The 20,239-nt window shown below is 36.3% G+C and overlaps 1 protein-coding gene across 5 annotated transcripts in view; it reads left to right on the plus strand.

Moving 5' to 3' along the window:
• Positions 1 to 20,239, plus strand: part of Chrdl1 (chordin like 1) — a 164,538-nt gene that overhangs the window by 36,027 nt on the left and 108,272 nt on the right. For all 5 annotated transcript variants that reach the window (XM_004640032.2, XM_023699922.1, XM_023699921.1 and 2 more), the window contains exons 3-4: positions 2,794 to 2,906; positions 5,466 to 5,559. In XM_004640032.2, the coding sequence (XP_004640089.1) occupies positions 2,794 to 2,906; positions 5,466 to 5,559 (207 nt within the window). The remainder of the gene's footprint in view (positions 1 to 2,793; positions 2,907 to 5,465; positions 5,560 to 20,239) is intronic.

Consider the following 20,239-nt stretch of genomic DNA (forward strand, 5'->3'; position numbering starts at 1 on the left):
TTCTATTCATTAAGAGAATGCAACTATATATCTATCCCAACCACTTTGAATACACAGATACAAAATGGACATTCATAGTTATACCCCAATTTTTTTTAAGTTCTGTTGTTGATATCATTCATTTTATCCACTGATAATCTGTTTTCAGTATTGTTGATTTCTGCTTTTGTTAGTCTTTCTTTCTGTTTTGTTTTGGGGTTTATTGGCCCTTTTTTCTAGTTCTTTTTTTGGTAATATTTTTCATATTGTCTCACTAGTGTGAGCAGATGAACAAGTAAACAAGATCCAAAATGTGCAATACATATTGTGAATTGGGAAGAAATCGTTTAAAAGAATAGATGAACTGTGATGGGAGAAAAGGGAAGGGAAAAAAGAGAAAAGGAAAAAAATATATGTAAACAGAAGAAACTTATACAAATAGTTTCTCTTAGTTCATTGAAAAGAAACTTTTGTACTAATATTGTGTGGTGCAGATATCATGCCTCTCTCCAGTACTCTAAATAACTAACTGCTAGGAAGACAACAACATGCAATGTATCAACTATTGTAACTTTCCTACCAAACTGTTTAGAAACTCAGTTTCATTTTTATATTTATCTTTTTTTCTCTTTAAAAATAAAAAATAAGTAAATAAAAAGAATAAGCAATAAAAATTAAACAGAATTTTAAAATTTTACTAGTTCCTACAGTTTCAAATGATACATTTCTCAATTTCTAACATTTCAATACTATGAATTTCTTTATACATGTTTGATTAGATGAATCCCTTGAATTTGTTGTCATTTACATTTTCATTTACTGCAAAATAATTTCTTTAAATTTCCATTCATTTTTTTCTTCAGTCCATGTTCTATTTAAATTTTTTGTTATGTATTTAGTGCAGGATCTACAGGGCCTCACTACACAGATCAGAATTGTAGTGATGCTTCTGTTTTCAGTCTCCCAAGAGCTGGGATTACAGGCACATGCCACTATATCTAGTGTCAATTGCTATCTCAGTGTGCACCAGGGGTGAGGCTGGCATGGCACTCCAGGGATCGAGCCCAGTCCCTACGCCTGCCTAAGTTCAGTCCATGTTCTATAGGCTATCATTATTTTAAAAGTGGTTATAGTTTCAGACTGCAATTATGTATATTATTTCTTTTCTTTTTGTGCTTACATAATTTTATTGTTATTCTTTTTGTATTTGTGTAAGTTTCCAGTGTACATTAAGCATGCATTACCTTACTAATTAGCAAAAAATATAGACTAACTTTACATACTGTAAGACATTAAGTTTTAAAAAGGGTTCCACTCAGTCTTCCAACATTTGTGCAAAACAGAATCCATATTTCATAATGTTGCCCACTGAAATTAATAGTCTAAGTGAGCTGCTCTGTATTACATAACTAATGCTAATAAGGACTAAAATGCAGACTTTCTGCCTAAAAGTTTATTTTCTGAAGAAGTTGGAAACAAAGACCTGAAAGGAAAGTTTGAATTAATCTTGCAGATAGTAGGAAAGAGCCATAGGTTTTTAAAGCAGTAAGCAACATAGCATACTTATCTTATTGTAGTTTAAATTTGGTTACTAGTGAGGTTAAATATCATTTCACATCCATTTCTTGTTTCTTTTTCTTCTTTGGATTGCCTGTTCATTTTCTTATATAACTTTACTACTGGAGTCATTGCTCTTCTGCTTGTTAATCTGAATGATTAAAAATATTTCAGTACCAATAGTTTTTTATTATTTATTAGTTGAAAGCATATTCTCTCCATTTCATGTGTGTGTGTTTTTCTTTTGATTCCAATGATCACAGAAACTTCTAAAGGAATGAGCAAAATTAATGCATTTGTTATGCTTTATTATGATCTTCTATGATAGAAAGCAAGAGATAGAAAAGAACAGCGTTAGAGGATAAACCATTTACCTTGGAAATTCAGCTTATCAATCGTTATTTGCTTAGTTATAGTGTGCTAGGACATATGATGCATATACAGAAAAGGTAAACAAAGCTACCTACTTTTCACGAAGCTGACTGTGAAGACATGTAAAATAGACAAGCAATATGGTCTATGCTTAAATGGAACATCAAACAAGATGAGCTGCTGGTTCCCAAAATTTGTCTTAAGAAAGGGAAATTTGTGGTTTGTGTTAATTTGGAGTCACTCAAGGGAGAGAAAGCCTGTAAGCTGAGAGGAGCAGGGACTGTGTTTAGAAATTTGTGCTCACTTTATCTTTAGCAGTTAGCATAGTGCTTGGCTAATGGAAGTTCTCAAGTATTTTTTCAGTGATTGAACGATGTTAACATGTGCAGGCAAAGCCAGTAACAGAGTTGCAATACAAACTTTGCAATCTATTGCTTATACACCACTGCCAAGAAGCTCTGAGAATGTTGTGACCCATACTCATTTTAGTCATTAGTTTGCATTTCCAAAGAAAAGGAACACAAATCATTAAGGCAAAGATTCATTATATGCTCCTTTATCTTACTATTGTACCAGACCAATAAAACTTACCCTTAACTATCAGATGAACCTGGATTTTCATCTTGGCTAATTGTACTTATGTGGCTTGATTTCCTTCCTCTATGAAGTAACTCAAGAGTAGTACCTATTTTATTGGCCTTTGTAAGGATAGAGTAAGCAGAGCATGTAAAACACCAAGCCAGTAGTAAGGATTCTATAAATGCTCTTTATCACTTTTCCCTTGGTGTGTATATAATAAGATGGATTGAATCCGTGATTGTCTTTGCATTTTTGTGACTTGGTCCATGATTTCTAACAGACATGTTCTCTATTTTTTCCTCCCAGATTCAGAGACATACTGTGTATTTCAAGACAAGAAGTACAGAGTGGGTGAGAGATGGCATCCTTACCTGGAACCTTATGGGTTGGTTTACTGTGTGAATTGCATCTGCTCAGAGGTACATTACCACATGGCATGCAATATCCTGGTTTGTTCCTCATCATGCTAAGAGATTTTCAATGCCTAGATACCCAGAGAACATGGGTGAAAAAACCCTGAAAGAAATTAAGAAGGAAGTTGTAAGGAAAAAGAAACATGCCCTGTAATTTTTCCTCTATTGCTGTTTCTCTCAGTTTTTATGGGATCTCTGGGTATTTGCTATGCTTTAGGGTAGTCATGTAGGACATGGTGGGTGAAGCTAAAGAGCTCAATATTCAGAAGAAGCTCAACATAGCGCTTAAATTGTAAGAGTGATTAGGTCATATTATAAATTAGTTCACTGTATTTTATCATCTATTATTGTTTCAGACAATAATTTTAATTAAGTATAAAGTTCAGGAAACTTGGCCCATATCTTGTAAGGATTAGAGTTCTCTTAGCTTTGCCTTGGCTTCTGTCCAGTAACTCAGAGAGTAGCTTAAATGCCATCTTTGCCATAGAAAAAGCAGGTTTTCCATCTTTTCATGGTTTTGACCCAAGACCACAACTGTGTTTTTTTTTCTTTAATAACCTTCTATTATAATATTAGGCCAGGGTTTCTCAACTTTTGCACTATTGACCTTTGGGGATAGGCTTTCTTTTTGTTAGAGGTGCTGTCCTATTCATTGTAGAGTATTTAGCAATATCACTGTCTTCTGTCCACTAGGTGACAGTGGCAATAACCACAGTTGAGACAGACAAAAGTGTTCACATATGTGGCTAAGTTTCCTTGGAGTCATAATCACTACTTGCAAAATACACCAGCAAGAACTGCTGAACTAAGCCAATAGGGAAGGGAAGCCTTTTACTAAACCTTGATAATTGAGAATTCTGAACATATAAAAAGAAGTTGTTAGACTAAATCTTAACTGAGTCCTTGTGTAAGAACTGCAACACCTCCCTGAAGCCCAGGCAGATCAGGACCACTCACATATAAGGTTGATGCTTTTGCCATTTTAGTAGAATTTGGGTCTTTCAGAATTTTAAACATGTGAACATTTAACCTTCAGGCAATATTGGCAGGTAGTAAGTGTCTATAAGACTTCAATATTAAGTCTGACCAATGTTCTGACCTTGGATTTGTCACCTATGAAACATGTTATATTGAACAGGATACCTCACCTAATTTGGATTCCTTCAGCTTCCTTTCTTTAAAATAAGATAATGATATTACCATTTCATCAGGTTGTGGTTTTGATTAAATTCACTAATCCATTTAAATCACTTAAAACATTGTTCGGTCATGGTAAATTTTGGAGATATGTTAGCTACTATTATCATCACTGTCATTGTTCTTATTGTGGTTTTCATTATTATTATTGGTCTCAAAACTCTAGGACACAGTTTACTGTACAGCATTAGAGATTCAGTTGACATTTCAGCCTGGAGATAGGTTTTCTGCTGTGTTTCAGTGATCTCTACTCCAAATGATACTGCTTAGTTCTGAAGCGTGTGATACATAAAGATACTCTATGCAGGATTGCAGGAATTTGTTCTAGAAAACACACAAGAAAAGAGAAAAGAGCCATGGTGAGGTGATTTCAATTTGGATAAAAGAGGACTGTCTCTTTAAGTGGTGAGGGCATGTATTAAGTAGAGCATCTAGACACTGATTAACTTCCTGGTATGGCATGATTTTGTCAGATTCTTCACCCAACACATTGGAGATGGACAGCTCACCCTTGGGGCTGAGGCTTTCATGTGCGCAGGGCAGCGAAAATGTTACTAGGATCCTAGTGACAACAGCTCACACACTAGACATCTTCCTTTCTCCATCCTCTTCCACAATCTCTCCCTCTACAATGGCTTGACAAGTATAAGTAGCCCTTGCCTCAAATGAATTATGAATGAGAAAATGTAAGTATAAAGTGTATTTGAAAAGTCTTCTATTGTTCTAACAATGGCCAAGAGCTGTCAGAGTAAGAATCACACAATTTTAAATCAGGAAGAGACTCAATTGCCCCACCCAGGTACTAGCTAATCAGCTCAATTCCCAACTCTAGCTTGTTTTAAGAAAAATTTTGGCTGAAAAGGAAACAAGGAGAGGAGCCAGTCTACCAGGCCATGGTAGTTACATGGATTCCATGGAGTTATATAGACTCCAGGACCCATATGCTAGGGAGATACCTTTACCCAGTTTTGGGTAACAGTTCAAGAGACCCATTATCCTTTTCCTTCTGTGACATTGGGCAGGTGATTATGAAATGAGACTAGGCTCTTGGAAATGGCATGCAGCTGGAACTAGGGAAAGGTAGAAATGTCACTGAGCCAGGCCAGAAGAAGCTTCCCACAGTTAAATAGGATGCTTTAAAACTGAAGCAACAATGATCCCTTAGAAAAATATGTCAGTAAGCCATCAAGGAACTAAGCAGAGGTGCTAATGATGAGGAGAGGAATGAAAATGCTGACTGCATTCAATTTCTTGGGAATGTGTTATTCACTGCCTGCGTGAGTCCCTGCATGACTGTTTCCCAAAATGGCATGATCCCAGTGACCTTTGAAAGACATTTATTTTTTTCTTGGTACTTTTCTCTTTTAGAATGGGAATGTGCTTTGCAGCCGAGTCAGATGTCCAAATCTTCATTGCCTCTCTCCTGTGCATGTTCCTCATCTGTGCTGCCCTCGCTGCCCAGGTAAACCAGTTTGCCTCTTTCTTTCCCAGCTCTGTTTCTTCTGTCTCCACTTTCACTTAACCTAACCCCCCTTCTTAGTTCCCCCCCCGTGGAACCTTCCAGACAGAAGTAACAATAGTATACTTTTAAGCAACTCAAACTGGGCCCTAACTATTAGGTTGTAATACCTTACTGGGTACCCACTAGCAAATTTTCACTGGATTTCTAATCTTTTGAAGGGACATATAAATTGAGGTAAGGGAATCACACAGATTATTTTCTGCCATAAACAGCCTCTTCCTGCCACAGCAGTGATCATCAGGGGAATGGTAGCATTGTGGCACGTGTCCTTTGTAATTAGTGCTACAATTCCATCCAAGAATAGCTTTAGAATGCTGGGGGGGTTGCTCATAAATAAAAGGAGTTAAACAAGTGAGTTTTATGACAGTATAAAGCTGCATTCCTGCTGAATAGTGCTGCCCTTGAGACTGCACAGTTACTATGTACACAGTGTTAAAAAGCAGTTCTAAGGGGCTCGGGAGCCAGGCAGAGACTGGGCTATTAGATCTACTTACACATTTTGTGGTTACGGTATTTTTCTGAGGCAGAGACTCACTCAGTGGTACTGTGTTCAAATCTGACTACAGTCTAGTTCCAATAGCAAAGGAATAGAATATGGAATGTTTCAAAAAATATGTGTGGGCTCAAAGGCAGTGCTAATCTGCCAAATAGAAACCTTGCCATCTTGGAAGTCAATTCTACTTCTCTCTGTGATGGAAATTTTTAAGTTATGGTACCTAAGTGGACTTTAGGAAGTCAATGAACCCTTTTAAACTGATCTCAATTGTTGGAGTAATTATGTATAGATGTAAATGTTTTCTGAGAATCCATAGCTTTATTGCTATTCCTTATTTGGTATTTCTGTTGATTCTCTTTTATGCTGTATACTACATTTATATATACATATTAATGAACAGAGGCATTTTACAGGTAGCAAATATGATACCATAACACAGGTTTATCATTCTCAGGACTGATGATTATACAGTGTATGTTTTAAGATGTGAAAAATTGCCTAGATGATATAAGACCAAATTAAAATTGTTTTGTAGAATAAAGTCCTGAATGAGGTTTATCAATTTTGTGTGTATTTGTTTTTACTTAAACTGAATTCTAAGGATTTGGTAAAATGAGGGGCTCTGGTAAACAAGCAATATTTCTGAAAACAGCTACTCTACAGAGCTTCTTTTTCTTTTTCTTTTTTTTTTTTCAGAGCTTTTTTTTTCAACCTACCAGGTAACCTCTCAAATAGATTTATAAAAACATTGTTTCAAAGATGTCTTCAAAAGTGGTCTAATTTTATAGGAACTTAACAAAAGCAGAATGTAGAGATTGATTTTCCATAGGTAGAAGAGTGAGGCATGACCCTGGCATACAGCATAGGGCGACAGAGCACAGAATGGAATGTGCCAATAAACTACTGCGTCTGCCTAGAATGCAACTGGTAAGTATCAGGTTTTGGAAGAAAGGAGAAATTATATGTCGGCAACAATTTAAGGAGGAAAAAACCTGTTAATATAAGACCCATCGGGGAGAAAATAAGAAATAATTTTTGATGGTGTATAAAAATAAGCTTTTCGTTTTTCTTCATTCTCTTGCAGTTCTCTTTGTTAGTTTGTTGTTTTTCTGCTTAATGATACAAGTTATTTCTGTGGATAATGGTACTAAAATTCTCATCCTTATATGTAATAATGTATTGTACATTTATTTATTTATTTATTTATTTTTTAATAACAGGGATCAAACTCAGGACCTTTTGCTTGCCAAGAAGTGCTTAAGCTGCTGAGCTATAACTCTGACTCCTCTTGGTTTTTATTTTTGAAAGATAATATAACTAAGCATAAAATTATAAGTGCAAGTCCATTTTTCTCTTCTTAATTTTAAAGAAAGAAAATAAAAACAATGATACATAAATTTCAAAACAAGATAATAGAAAATTAACTATGGTTATTGTATATTGTTACTCAGATTATAAGATACAGGCATGTAAAATTGATCAATGTGAGTTCAAACTGTTCCTTTCAATGTTTTAATAGAAATTAATAGTATTATTACTTTATTAGTAGTACAATTATCTTCATTTTTCATCAGCACTTTGAAAATGCCTGAATGGTTTGCTGACGTTGCTTTCTGGATAAGAAGTCAACTCTTCAGTTATGCTGCTCTTGTAAATCTTTTTGCTTTCCCTTCTAGCTTTTAAAGGTCTCTATTCTTCTTTGGTGTATAAAAAGAGATGCATAGATGTGTGATTTGTGTCTTTAATGTCCTCAGCATATTTTTTCAGACAAAGTACTTCAAGTTCTCTTCCATTTTAGTTATTAGTTTTGTTCTCATTTTCAACGTTACCTTTTTTTTTTTTCCGGGACCTGGGATTGAACTCAGGCCCTTGCACTTGCCAGGCAAGTGCTTATACTACTGAGCTATCTCCCCAGCCGCTCAACATTTTCTTTGAGATAGGTTTTGTTTCATGTATCTTTTATGTCTCTTAATGGCACCGTTATTTTTAACTTCTTGATATACTCTATATCCTCCAATTTGCAAAGTCTTTTCATCCACAGTACTTAGGCCATCAACTGGATTGTTTATTTCTCTTCTCTTACTTTACTATATATTTTTCCATATTCTGAAATCATTTTAAAAATATGTACATGGGGCCTGAGATGTAACTCAGTGGCACAGCACCTGCTTAGCAAGTGCAAGAACGTGAGCTCAATTCCCAATACAAAAAAAGAAAGAAAGAAGATACCAACATGTTGCTGTTTTGTAATCCCCATTTATTATTTCTTGAGATCTTAGTCTCCGTATTTCTTTAAAGTACAGTATTTGCAATTTATTTAATACGTACTTCAGGTTTTTCAACAATTATATTTTTGGAGGTAAATTCTGACCTCTGCCATGGTGCCTGAGAGATTTTCTTAGTACTGATATTTTCTTTGATTGCTAGTTTTTGCTTTAGACATTCATTATCCATAGAGATTTTTACCTTTCATGAGCCATTCCTTCGTTATATAAAGGGTGCTTCAGGCTTTGTGGCTTAACTATAAAGCAGGTTATGCATTTTTGTCTCAGTTTAAATGCCTTCTGCCTAGATTGTCTGTCTCTATCTCTGTTTCCTTTATGCACTGTTAGGTCCCTGACTGATGCCTCAACTACAACCGTGTTCTTTGGACATTTTAGGGAGTTATTTGGGGCAAAAAGAACTAAGCCAGCTCCTTTTCATATCCGATCCTGGTTCCCAGATGTGTTAGTCAGCTTTCTCTTGCTATGACAAAAATGCCTGAGAAAATCAAAGTAAGGAAGGAAAAATTTACTTTGGCTCAATGTTTCAGAAGTTTCTTGTAGGGCATTTCCCCCAATAACAACTTGCTTCCATTTGGCCTGTCATGCAAAAGTTTCCACTGCCTCTCAATACAATCACAGACTGGTACCCAAATGCTCAAATTATTATGTGTGTGCAGGACACTCCAGCTTCCCAGGAAACAGTTTACAGTCTGTAGTTCCTCTTTAGCTGTCTAGCATGAAATAACTGAATGTAGTTTTAGCTACCAATGTAGCATACTGCTTTAGCCCATATAATCCTGCACTTTTCTCTTGTGTTTTACTCCACAAAGAATTTCATTATGCTTTATAACTTTTCTCTCGCTTCACATGGTATTTGCTCTTCTTTGTTTGGAAAAGAGCATGGAGGTTTTTCATATCCACTCTGCCATAGTGAACCAGAATGTGACTACCTTTTCTTTCTTTCTATTGAGGATAAAACAAATCAAGTGGGTTTAAACCATAGTGGAAAAGTATGATCCCCACCATGCCATGCGGGCTCTGTCCCCAGGGTGCTCTGAGATGATGACTGAGATTGGGCGTGGTGGATTGTGCCTGTAATACCAGTGCTTGGGAGGCTGAAAAAGGAGGATCAGAGCTTGATCTGTGTAATGAGACCCTGTAAACCCTGTACTAAATACATAATTAAAAAAAAATCCCCCAGTCACTAAGTAGGACTTCATGTGGTATCTTTAACTAGAAATTTGTAAGAATAAAATTTTCTCTGCATCTTATACTATGAATAACTACTACAAAGACAATAATATGCAATGTATTAATTATTGTAACTGTCCTACTAACCTGTTTTGAAACTGTCTCATTGCTTTTCTTTCTCAATAAAATTAATATAAAACATTAGGTAGCTATCAGTTAGACACTAAACATATCCAAAGTTAAAAAAAAGAATGAAATTTTCTATCTTTCCTTTTGGGAGAATAAGTAGTAAAGGGAAGGGAACAATAAATAAATAAGTAAGTAAATAAAGACATAAATGACTTTTATACTGATTATGAACTTAAACATAAATCATGATATTATCTAAGAGGTTGTTTTTACTGTCATTCCTCTGAGAATTTGCTTTTTAGAATTAATAAATTTGGGTTCTCTTGGAAGCATTGCAGCATTCATGAGTTATTAAAAAGCTTTTATAAAATTGCCAAAATAACTGATTTGATTTGGGTACCAAAGACCTAATCCACAGTGTTTCCTTTCACTTAGGTGTGAAACATTGGTCCTATGTGTTTTTAAGAGGGAAAGTAACATTGCAGTTTTACCAATGGAGGAACCATCACACCAGTGTTTTAAGTTCCAGATAGTTTAAGAAAATGTCCTTTGTAGTGATTCAGTGTGCACTGTACTATAAGGAAAAGGCAAGAAGCCCCATACCCTTTTTTTTGTTAACAGTAGTTGGTTTGTGAGTGAGCTAGAAAATGCAGACATTTTTACCATAGTGTAATAGGTACTATTTTTAAGCTATTAAGTTTTGTTTTATCTATAAAATATGCTAACTTTTACAAACATTGTAAATGTGTTGATATATCACCAGAGTTTGAAGAAAAATTTGCAAAAGTTATAGCATAGGCAAAATATATAAATTGTGATTTTGATATTTTTAATATTTGCATATTATTAAAGTGCGAAATTCTGAAAACCCTGACATTCTGCAAAATTGTATACTGAACACTAACATGGATTAAGGAAAAAGATGAGATTGAAGAAAACCACTCAAAAGTTATGAGCATTTATACTCAGAATGCTTAGAAAATAGCTCTAGTAATAAAATATCAGCACATTAAAAAAATCATACATTTGAAATAAAAAACTCACAAGTAACCTAGACTTCACTTTTTAAAATCATTAGCTTGAAGGAAGAAGGTGTAAGACAGATTCATGTTTCTTTGCTATAATAAAGAGAGAAAAATGCACAAATATAAGAAATAATCATGTAATAAGCACTTAAAAGCCAAACCATGTGGCTAGATTGAGCCAGAAGGAAAAATGAAAGATAGTTGGAAATAAGACAGAATACTGTATCTCTTCATGCCTTGTAAATTTCAGTAATATTACTGTACTTGGCAGATTTCACTGCTGTCAGTTGGTGATGCAGAATATTAATTTGCTGGAAAAAATCATGTAGAAACAAATGCTATTTCTCTTTTATATCAACTCATTCCCTTATTTAACACAGATGTGGAAAGCATTTTATTGTACAAGTCCATATTGTGAAAGGAAGACTGCATATGAGGTGGTAAATTTACATTGTTGAGTGTTGGTTATATTAGAGAGAGAATTTAAAGTTGTTTGGTTACTTGGAATACATTTTTACTTTTTGTTTTTCAACACTGAACTGTTTATTTTGTTCCATTTTCTTCCTATCTCATACATTTATATAAACAAGGGTTTAGGTCTAGTCATGCACTAATCAAAAAGGGAAGTTTTTTGTTCCCTCAGCTGATTTTAAAGGCAGAAGCCCAATGACCAATTTATTTTATTGTGGTAAAGCACACACTTAACTTAAAAATTATCATTTAAAATATGCAATTCAGTGGAATTAAGAACATTTATTGGGCTAGGGAGATGGCTCAGTGGAATAAGCACTTCCTTAGCAAGTGCAAGGGCCTGAGTTCAATCCCCGGTTCCTAAAAAAAAAAAAAAAAGAAAGAAAGAAAGAAAGAAAGAAACATTTATTGTGCAGCCATCACCACTAATTTGGTTCCTGAAATGTTTCACTACCCCAAAAGGAAACTGTGTGCACATCATACAGTTGCTTCTTATTCCTTTCCCCCTCACTCTTTGAAGCCAGGAATCTTCTTTATGTCTGTAGATTTACCTATTCTGGATTGAATCATATAGTGGAAGACATGATTTTCTGCTTCTGGATTCTTTAACTTAGCACAAGACTCTCAAGGCTCTTATTCATTTTGCAGCATATGCCAATACTTCATTATTTTTATGGCTGAATAATATTCCATTATATATTTATACTATTCCATTTATTAATTCACCAGTTGGTGGCATTTGGGTTGTTTCTAACTTTTGATACTGCTATGGAAATTTCGGTACAAGGTCCTATGTGGCATTGTTCAACTATGGCTATATATCCAGGAGTCGAATTTTGGGGTCATGTGGTTATTCTATGTTTAACTTACGGAATAATTTCTCCCACATTTTAAGACTATTCCATCTTTTAGCTTATTTCTATCAATATGTGCTGCCTGTCATCATCATGACTGCTGCTGATGGGCTGCTGCTGCCATCATCTAGATTTTTTGTTCTCTTCTAAATTATGTATTCACTTGCCTCCTGTGTTTATGGAAAAGGTTGGTTCCTTTTATTATTTTACAATGATAGCTGATTAATATTCCTTTTTCAATACTGAGGAGACTGTTAGAAGTATAATACACAAAGTGATCAGTTAGGATCCATTTCTTTACCTGCAAAAGATTGGTGTGCTTTAAAATAAACAAATAAATAAATAAAATAGCAGTCTGGGTCATTCAGTGAGATCCTGTCTCAAAATAAAATGAAAAGGAACTGGGGATATAACTCAGTGGTACAATATTTGCCTGGTTGTGCAGGGACCCGGTGCTGATTCCCATCACTAAAAATCAAACGAAAACTTTTCTTGAGCCGAAGCTATGCAAAGGCCTAAAGATTTTGGGATGTTATCTCTACATAGCAGAGGTCTCACTAAATTACCATTACTATATTGTTGCATCTATTGGTGTCCTCACACTGTTCCTAAGGATTGTCTTAGAAGATGTTCCTGTTGATCACTAGACCCCGCATGTCTATACAGACCATGATCTTATACCCCTTCATCTGTATTCCATGTTTTATTTCCATTGTTTTTTCTCAAACTCTTTGTCCTCTACACTTTGCAGTATATTATGGGTTAAGCCTTTTCCAGGAAATTGATGTGCAACATACCAGGTGACACGATTGTTGTCTCTGGAAAATCCTGTAAGTTATTTTAAAAAAGAATGATTTCTGAAAGTATGCCAAAAAACTCAAGTTATGTAAGGACAAGTCTTTTAGGCAAAAATGTAGCCTTCTGTTTATGATAAAACAGAGCTTCTAAATGCTCTTTTTTTTCTGTGGACATTAACAGAAGCTGGCTCTTCCCAAAGATGAAGAAAATTACACTTCACTGAAGTCCCCATAAGTCCTGAATCAATCTTTCATTTGTATTCTATATTCAACAGCCTCCATCATTATAATCTCTTTTCTGAGTTTAGATAGTATTTCTCAAGATTTGCTCTAAGGAATAAAATTTTATGGGGTGGTAATAGAGTTTACTAGGGAAAGCATTTATATGGCCAAGTAATTTGAGAGTTTCTGAATTAAAGAAACTTAATGTGCTTTCAATGCAGGACTTCTCAGGGCCTTTGCTATATTACTATGTATTATTGATACAGGGAGAAAAACTGAACTTTGGTGGGTGACCTCCAAACAATATAGGGAACCTCCAAATGACATAGAGAACAATGATCTCTGGACCTGACCTGCACGAGTTCGTGTTCTCTAAAACTGAAGAATGGATATTAGGAACAAATGGAGGTTATGAGCAGAATATATTTATCAAGGGAAAGCAAGCTCCTGTCCAAGAGAGTGACAGGAGGGGGGCCCAAGTGGGTTGTCTCTGGGAAGCTGTCTCTTACAGGACTTTTATAGAGTAAAACCATGCAATCTTTAGGGAGGTCACCATTTGTTTGATCTCTGGTCTTTAGGTCTGTCTGGCCCACAGCGGGAGCATCCATCCCTCCCAGTGTTGCAAGATATCTTGTCTTCTGTGGTATCTCCTCTGAGAGCCTGCCCCTGTCTAACTGCCTATAATATTTCTATCTAACTCGGCTGCCTGCAACATAATGAAGCTACTAATGTACAAGATAATTATATAAGATGTAGGATTTTTCTCAACTTAGCATACACTAATTGTTATAGAGTACTTTGCAGGATTAGTGTTCATTAGTATATGTTTAAGGAATTGTTGAGTTATACCATTCAATTCTCAGAAATTATTTATGTTATAGATTTAGGCACATACAATATCTTAGTTTGGAGAACTTTGTTGGGATAGCAGCTCATTTTTGCATGAGATCCTAAACTAACGCTATTCACACTTTAATGTGCTTAAGCATAACCTTGGAGGATTTGAAAAAAATGTTGACTCCCAGGGTGTACCCTAAAAGTTCTGATTCATCTGGGCTCAAGTGAGTGTTATACATATAAAACAAGCACCATATATATTGTGATCACTTAGCCTGGAAAATGCAGTACTGAATGAGGCCCAAGTGAAACAGAAAGGAGTTCAAGAGAAGCCATGAAGCACTCTTAAGTATGAACCTGTAAAAGAAGGTCCGAGGACTCTGCAAAGGGCAGACAACATTGTTTCACTGATTATGGGAAGCACAGTCATCCTGTGAACATTTTGTCTGTGTGGCATTTCTGGGGACAAACCCTACAGTAATGTGCGGTGTGTCCATTTGACCTGCCTCCCCTGCTTTCCTAGAACTCCTATCTAAAGCCTTTATATTCTGCTATCGTGCACATTCAGAGTTCCTGGCTGTTAGGTTTAGAAAGTAGGACCCTCCATGGGGAGCTTCCCTTTCTACCCCACCCATTGTTCATGACTTGTTGGCAAGAAATGAATGGCATTTCTCGGAATTAGCCCAGGAATTTCTGCTGATAAACAAATGAAACTCTCAAAGGGGAAAGTAATCAACATAGTTTGAAATAAAGTCAGTTTTTTCAGCTTAGTCTGTTTTCAACATAGTTTGAAATAATCATCACATCTAAGGTATTTTAAAGAAAGGATTAAGACAGTATCATTCAGGGGGCTTTCAACCTAGGAGCAGGGCTAACCCTTGGACCAGGGCTGGATTTCTAGTTAAGTGAGCAGAGGAGGTGATTATTGCCTTGATTGCCTGTGACATTTGATTCCAAAAGCTTTGAGATATCAGGTCAGCTCTGCTTAGCTGCACTTCCACTTGCCCGCCAAGTTGAAGGTACCTGAAGTGATCATTACTTCAAGTTCATCTTTTTTGTAGGCTTTATTCCTCATACCTTTATTCATCTGTGTTAGAAAGTGGTAATTCAACTCTTAGTAATAATTTTTAATGTTGTTTAAATGCAGGATATAGAAAGTTGTATAGGAATCTTGATTATATAAGAAGGGGGCATATGTTTATGGAAAAGTTCCTGAAGCTACTCACTGGGCTGGGTACCTAGAAGCAGTGTGGGGGACAGAGAGTTGAAAGAAAACCTTGAGAGTCAGGCTGTCTCTTCTCCACTGGTGGAGCGCAGCACCCCTTTTCCCTAGTATTCAGGATAAGTTATTTTTTCATGGCAGAGAATATAGTGGTTTCTAGGATGAATTTTCAGCTCTCAAGTTTTTTATTTAGGGAGTATTAATTTAAAACCAGTATGTTTTTGAAGTAACTGAATATTTATGCTATCTGTAGCCTAGAGCCAAATGGTTTCCAATTCAGGGTTTTGATGCAAAATAACTACAACTCAAAGAGTATCTCAGATATTTGCAGCCAATAGGGCAAATAATAGTCTCTATTAGATTGATTTTGTCTGAAACTTGCATTTAGACTTTTACACTATCAGCTATTTGCTAAAAGTGATTTTAGAAACTGGCATATATAGGGCAGAAATTATTCAAATCTGCTCCAAAATCTGGCTCTTGATTCAGAGCTGTATGGTAAGACCATGTACCAAATGCATAAAAGTAAAATAAAACAAAATCTGACATCTCACAGGACTTCATTTTTGGCCACACAAAAGTGTATCATTTATATAATGTATTTATTTATTATACTAGTAGATAAATGAGCATAAAGAAAAGGAGATAAGGGAAAGGTGGCATTTATCTTTGTTTTTTCATGTCTTTGTTTTATTTCTTCCTTATTCTTTTTAAATTTTTATTATTTTATCATGGTAAAATATACATACAATAAAATTGGCACTTAGGCCATTTTTAAATGTACAGTTTAGTGGTATCAATTACTTTCATGTTATTGTAAAATCATCACCACCATCCATCTTTAGAACTTTTTCATATCCCCAAATACCCATTCAACACAAAGACCCCACTCCCCCTTTCCCCAGCTTCAGACAATTTTCTGTCTCTGTGAATGAGACTACTCTAGATACCTAGTGTAAGTGGAAGCATGACCAGTATTTAATCTTCTGTTATTGACTTATTTCACAAGGTTCATCTATGAAGGTATATCTCTTTTTAAATGGAGAGGAGAGATGAGAAGAGGTTGACAATGGAAGTATGAAAGCGATGTCAGGAGAAAAATCAAGGGGTATCAGAAAAATCTAGGTCTGGGAATATAGCTCAGCAGCATAAGTACCAGCCTTTCAAGTGCAACACCCCAAGTTTGATCCCAATACCACAAAAAAAAATCTAGCAACTCCTGATTTTCAAAGCACGTGTTTTGTAGGATGAGAAAGATTCCAGAAACCACATTGCTTCTGACAGTGACAGGCATGACAAGAAATAACTAACATTAATGACTTATGAGATGCTGATTTTTGAATGACAGGCACATTCTTCATAATGTTTCCCAGGGAACTTCAGAGAACATGATATATTAGGAGAAGATTACCAACAGCTTTTGTTATTTCATTACAGAGAAATATAGTGGTAGAAATGTATCACTGTTTCCCTTTGTCAAAAGTACATTTCCAAAACGGCCTCCTCTGTGATTTCTTTGTAAAAAAAAAATCCTGTCTGGAGCCATTCAATGTAATTTTATTATAGAAAAATTATTAAAGGATTAGAGAATCAAACCGTTGAGGCAATGTTGAAGGAAAACTGTAATTACTGAACCTGTTGAAAGAAAGACTGAGGGGACTTCAACAGGCTTCAGAAAGATAAATGACTTGTTCTTTCTGGCTCCACAAGGGGAAAATGGGCAAAAATGAACTTCAGCATTAGAAAATTCATCAAAAGGAGGTGGTTTTAGACAAAGATCAGGGCAGTATTTTTCATTTAAGTCAGTATCTTCCAGCTTAAGCTTAATGGTAAGTAAAAGCCATATATAAAATGTAGAAATGTATACAACATAAGGTTGCAAGCAGGCCAAATTAAATTATGCTGTTAGAGATCTGTATAAAGGTGAAAAAAATGGCACAGAGAAGCAAGGAAATGTCTACCATAGGAGTCAACATACTAGTGACTGCCAGTGGGGAGACAGGGTATTGGCAAGTGCCTCTGTATCTACATGGTGGTCACATGGGTGCTTGCCTTATAATCAGTTCACCCTTACATTCATGTTTTCTGTATGTATGCTTCCAATTATATGTTTTAATGACATTTAGTTTTCATTTGTTTGGAGTCATTATGATTGAAAGTAAATGTTATCAGAAGACCTTGAAAGAGTGTAACCATGCACATGAGTGTCTCTATGCATTTAGTTGTGTAGGGGCTGTTAATACTGGCTAATTATTTTCACCATTTTTATCTTCCTGGTATTGGGGTGAGCCTTTATTTACTATTTATTTTTGTATCAAGAAGAAAAGTACCAAAGTCTACAAAAGGCTATCTCCATCCCCTACATAGGACCTTAGAATTAGTAAGAAGGTATTTGGAGAATTTGGGAGTTTGATCTCCAAGCAACAGTGCGCAGCATCTGTTGATAGGATGAAATCATTTAGATCCTAGCTTAGATCATGATCATAGGTCCTACTGGACTACAAGCTGTTCCGGTCGATTAGGACTTCTTGTTGAAAGAAGAGAGAGCTTTGGTCCTGTGGGTTATGCATTTCCTTTCCAAACTGGTAGTGAGTTGTGCTACCATGGGATGAAATCTAGTCATGCTGTCCCCCCACTTTACTGCAGAGTGTTCACAGACTGCATCAGTTCCCCCTGATGCTTGTTTTCTCAATTTGTAAAATTAATGATATACCTACCTTTCTAAGGTTTGCATTGCCAGTGAGCAGAAAGGTCGATTTGGAAAGTTGCTTTGAAAAGGAAATTAAGTGTACCAAAGCTATACAGTGTTTAGTACTGGAAAGAAGATATCTAGATCTGAGAGCTTCAGATTAGGCATGTCAGCACCATGGGCAAAGCTGAAACCTTACATTTTGGTACTTGTCCCCATACAGACCTGTGATTGCAGCTGCATAACCAGACACTAGCTATTTGTCTCCAGCTTCAGAAAACAATGTAGAGTGATTAAAGGAAGCAAGTTAGAAGTTTAATGACTGTTTGGTGGAAGACATAATATCAGTTGCAGCACCTTTGCCTTGGCTTTTGGTTTTCTTCTGATTAGATTGCTAAGGTTGCCTTTAGTGAGTGTGTTGCACAAAATGTTAACAAATAAGCCCTTATCAGGAGCATGGGTAATGTGAGAATCCATTCAAATACAGGGTAAAAATCGATTCACTGTCTTGAAAACTGAAGGGAATTTTGTTTTGGTTCAATCTGACCTCTCACCCCTCCTAAATCATGAAAACTGTGAGCAGGAATCTCTGCTTGGTACTATGGTGTGCTGATTAGGCTGCCATAAGACCTATTTGTTGGCCTAAACTGTTCCAGTCATTTCTTGCTTACAAATGCATGTTTTGGCTAGAGCCTGTCACCCATCACCTCTTGTAGGAGCACAACATGACACTATTTCAAGGAGCCCCTCAGACGACTGAGATTAGAGAAAATAGCTATTGTTGTAATACTACTTGCAAAACAAGGAGGCTCAGCCCCTTCCCTTCTCCAGGGTTTTAGAACTGGTTTGGTTGTCAGAACGATATGACAGTGAATGTCATTGGCATTTAGTGGGTAGAAATAGGGATGTGGAATATTCTATAATGAGTAGAAATACAATTCAGTAAGAAGTGTCCCCCACAAAATTCCAATGATGACCCTGCTGAGAAAGACAAACATTTACAGAATGCAGGCTTTGGAGCCTGCCCAGAGTCCCTGTCTCATGGAGCTCATGGTATAGTGGAGGCAACAGGCATACTGAGATTGCTAAAGTAGAAAACACAAGTACTCTAGTAGAGGTGTGGACAAGGCATGTAAAGGAAAAGGGAGGGGAGAAGAGAGGCCATCTGTAACAGGCAGGATTGAGATAAAGCCTGAGAAAGAAGTCAGCATGAAAGCTGAGTTCTGACAGAGAAATAGAACTTTGCCAGACAAACAGGGAGTTGGGGGAGCCACATTCAAAAAACCATGTGTGTGACCTGAGACTGCAGTTGGATGTGCTCTGAGTAACAGGAAGAAGGCTGGAAAAATCAGAGCAATGGTGGTCATCTCAGGGAGCCTTCCAATCCTATGGTTAGATATTACTTTGTAGAGTCAGCCTATTGAAAAAGTAGGAAGCGTGCTTTTAGTATTTTCAGAAATCTTGAATTTATTTGCTTGTGTTATAGTTTCCTCCATCCTGATCTCTCTCTAGCCACTGACATGTCACATAGTCACTAAAACCTGATAGCAATGAGGCTGTCACTCCTTCCAAAAAGTTTTGCTTTTAATCAGAGAAAGAAGCAATGGTGAACTATAAGAATTTACAAAAGTTAGAATTCCAGTTGTTAGTGGGAAAACTGGGAAGTGTACCTTAAAGAGCTGAACACTAGATGGGGAAAAGGGCTTCATCCATTTTTCATACACTTGATGAAAGTGAGAGTGGGTGTGAGCATGTGAATGAAGTACATATATAAAAGAGGATCATAATAGCTCATACCTCAGAGGACTGTTGTGAGGTGGACTGAATTATGATAGGTAAAGGCTTAGTACAATGCCTCATCCATTACATGCCCTCCATAAATTCCAGCACTTGTTGGCAATGTTTCAGGGAGCAGGGCCAGAGTCAGTGTGCAATACTGCAAACACATTGGCCAGAATGGAAATGAAGACTTTATGCTCAAACCTAGTGGTTGAGTCTGGCTAGCTGCAAATATGCACTGAGGCCCACGAACTAACAATGAGACAATTTAATTTTTCAGTATGTTATCAGAACATAGGCATGCCATCTGAAGCCATAACATGACTACATTATGTAGTTTGCCTCCACTTTGGAACATGTGGAAGGTGGACAGCTGTTTCACAAAAAAGATCTGCCTTAAGGTACAGGTCAACAGGTCTGTCCTCATATATTAGAACACAAAATCAAAGACCCATAGCACTTGGGCCAGAGTCAGGGAGATGCATTAGAAAGAAATTAAATTTGGAGGGCCTGGATTAAGGAACAAAGGTCTTAACTGGAGAAGGAAGGAGCAAGAGAGGAGGGAAAAATAACTGGAAAGGGTAGGATACATAAGATCATCCAGCTGCCCCCAAACTGAACTTACAAGGTTTCCTGTGTTCTCT

This window comes from Octodon degus, unplaced genomic scaffold (genome assembly GCF_000260255.1).
Source record: "Octodon degus isolate 3935 unplaced genomic scaffold, OctDeg1.0 scaffold00117, whole genome shotgun sequence".
Taxonomy (NCBI): Eukaryota; Metazoa; Chordata; class Mammalia; order Rodentia; family Octodontidae; genus Octodon; species Octodon degus.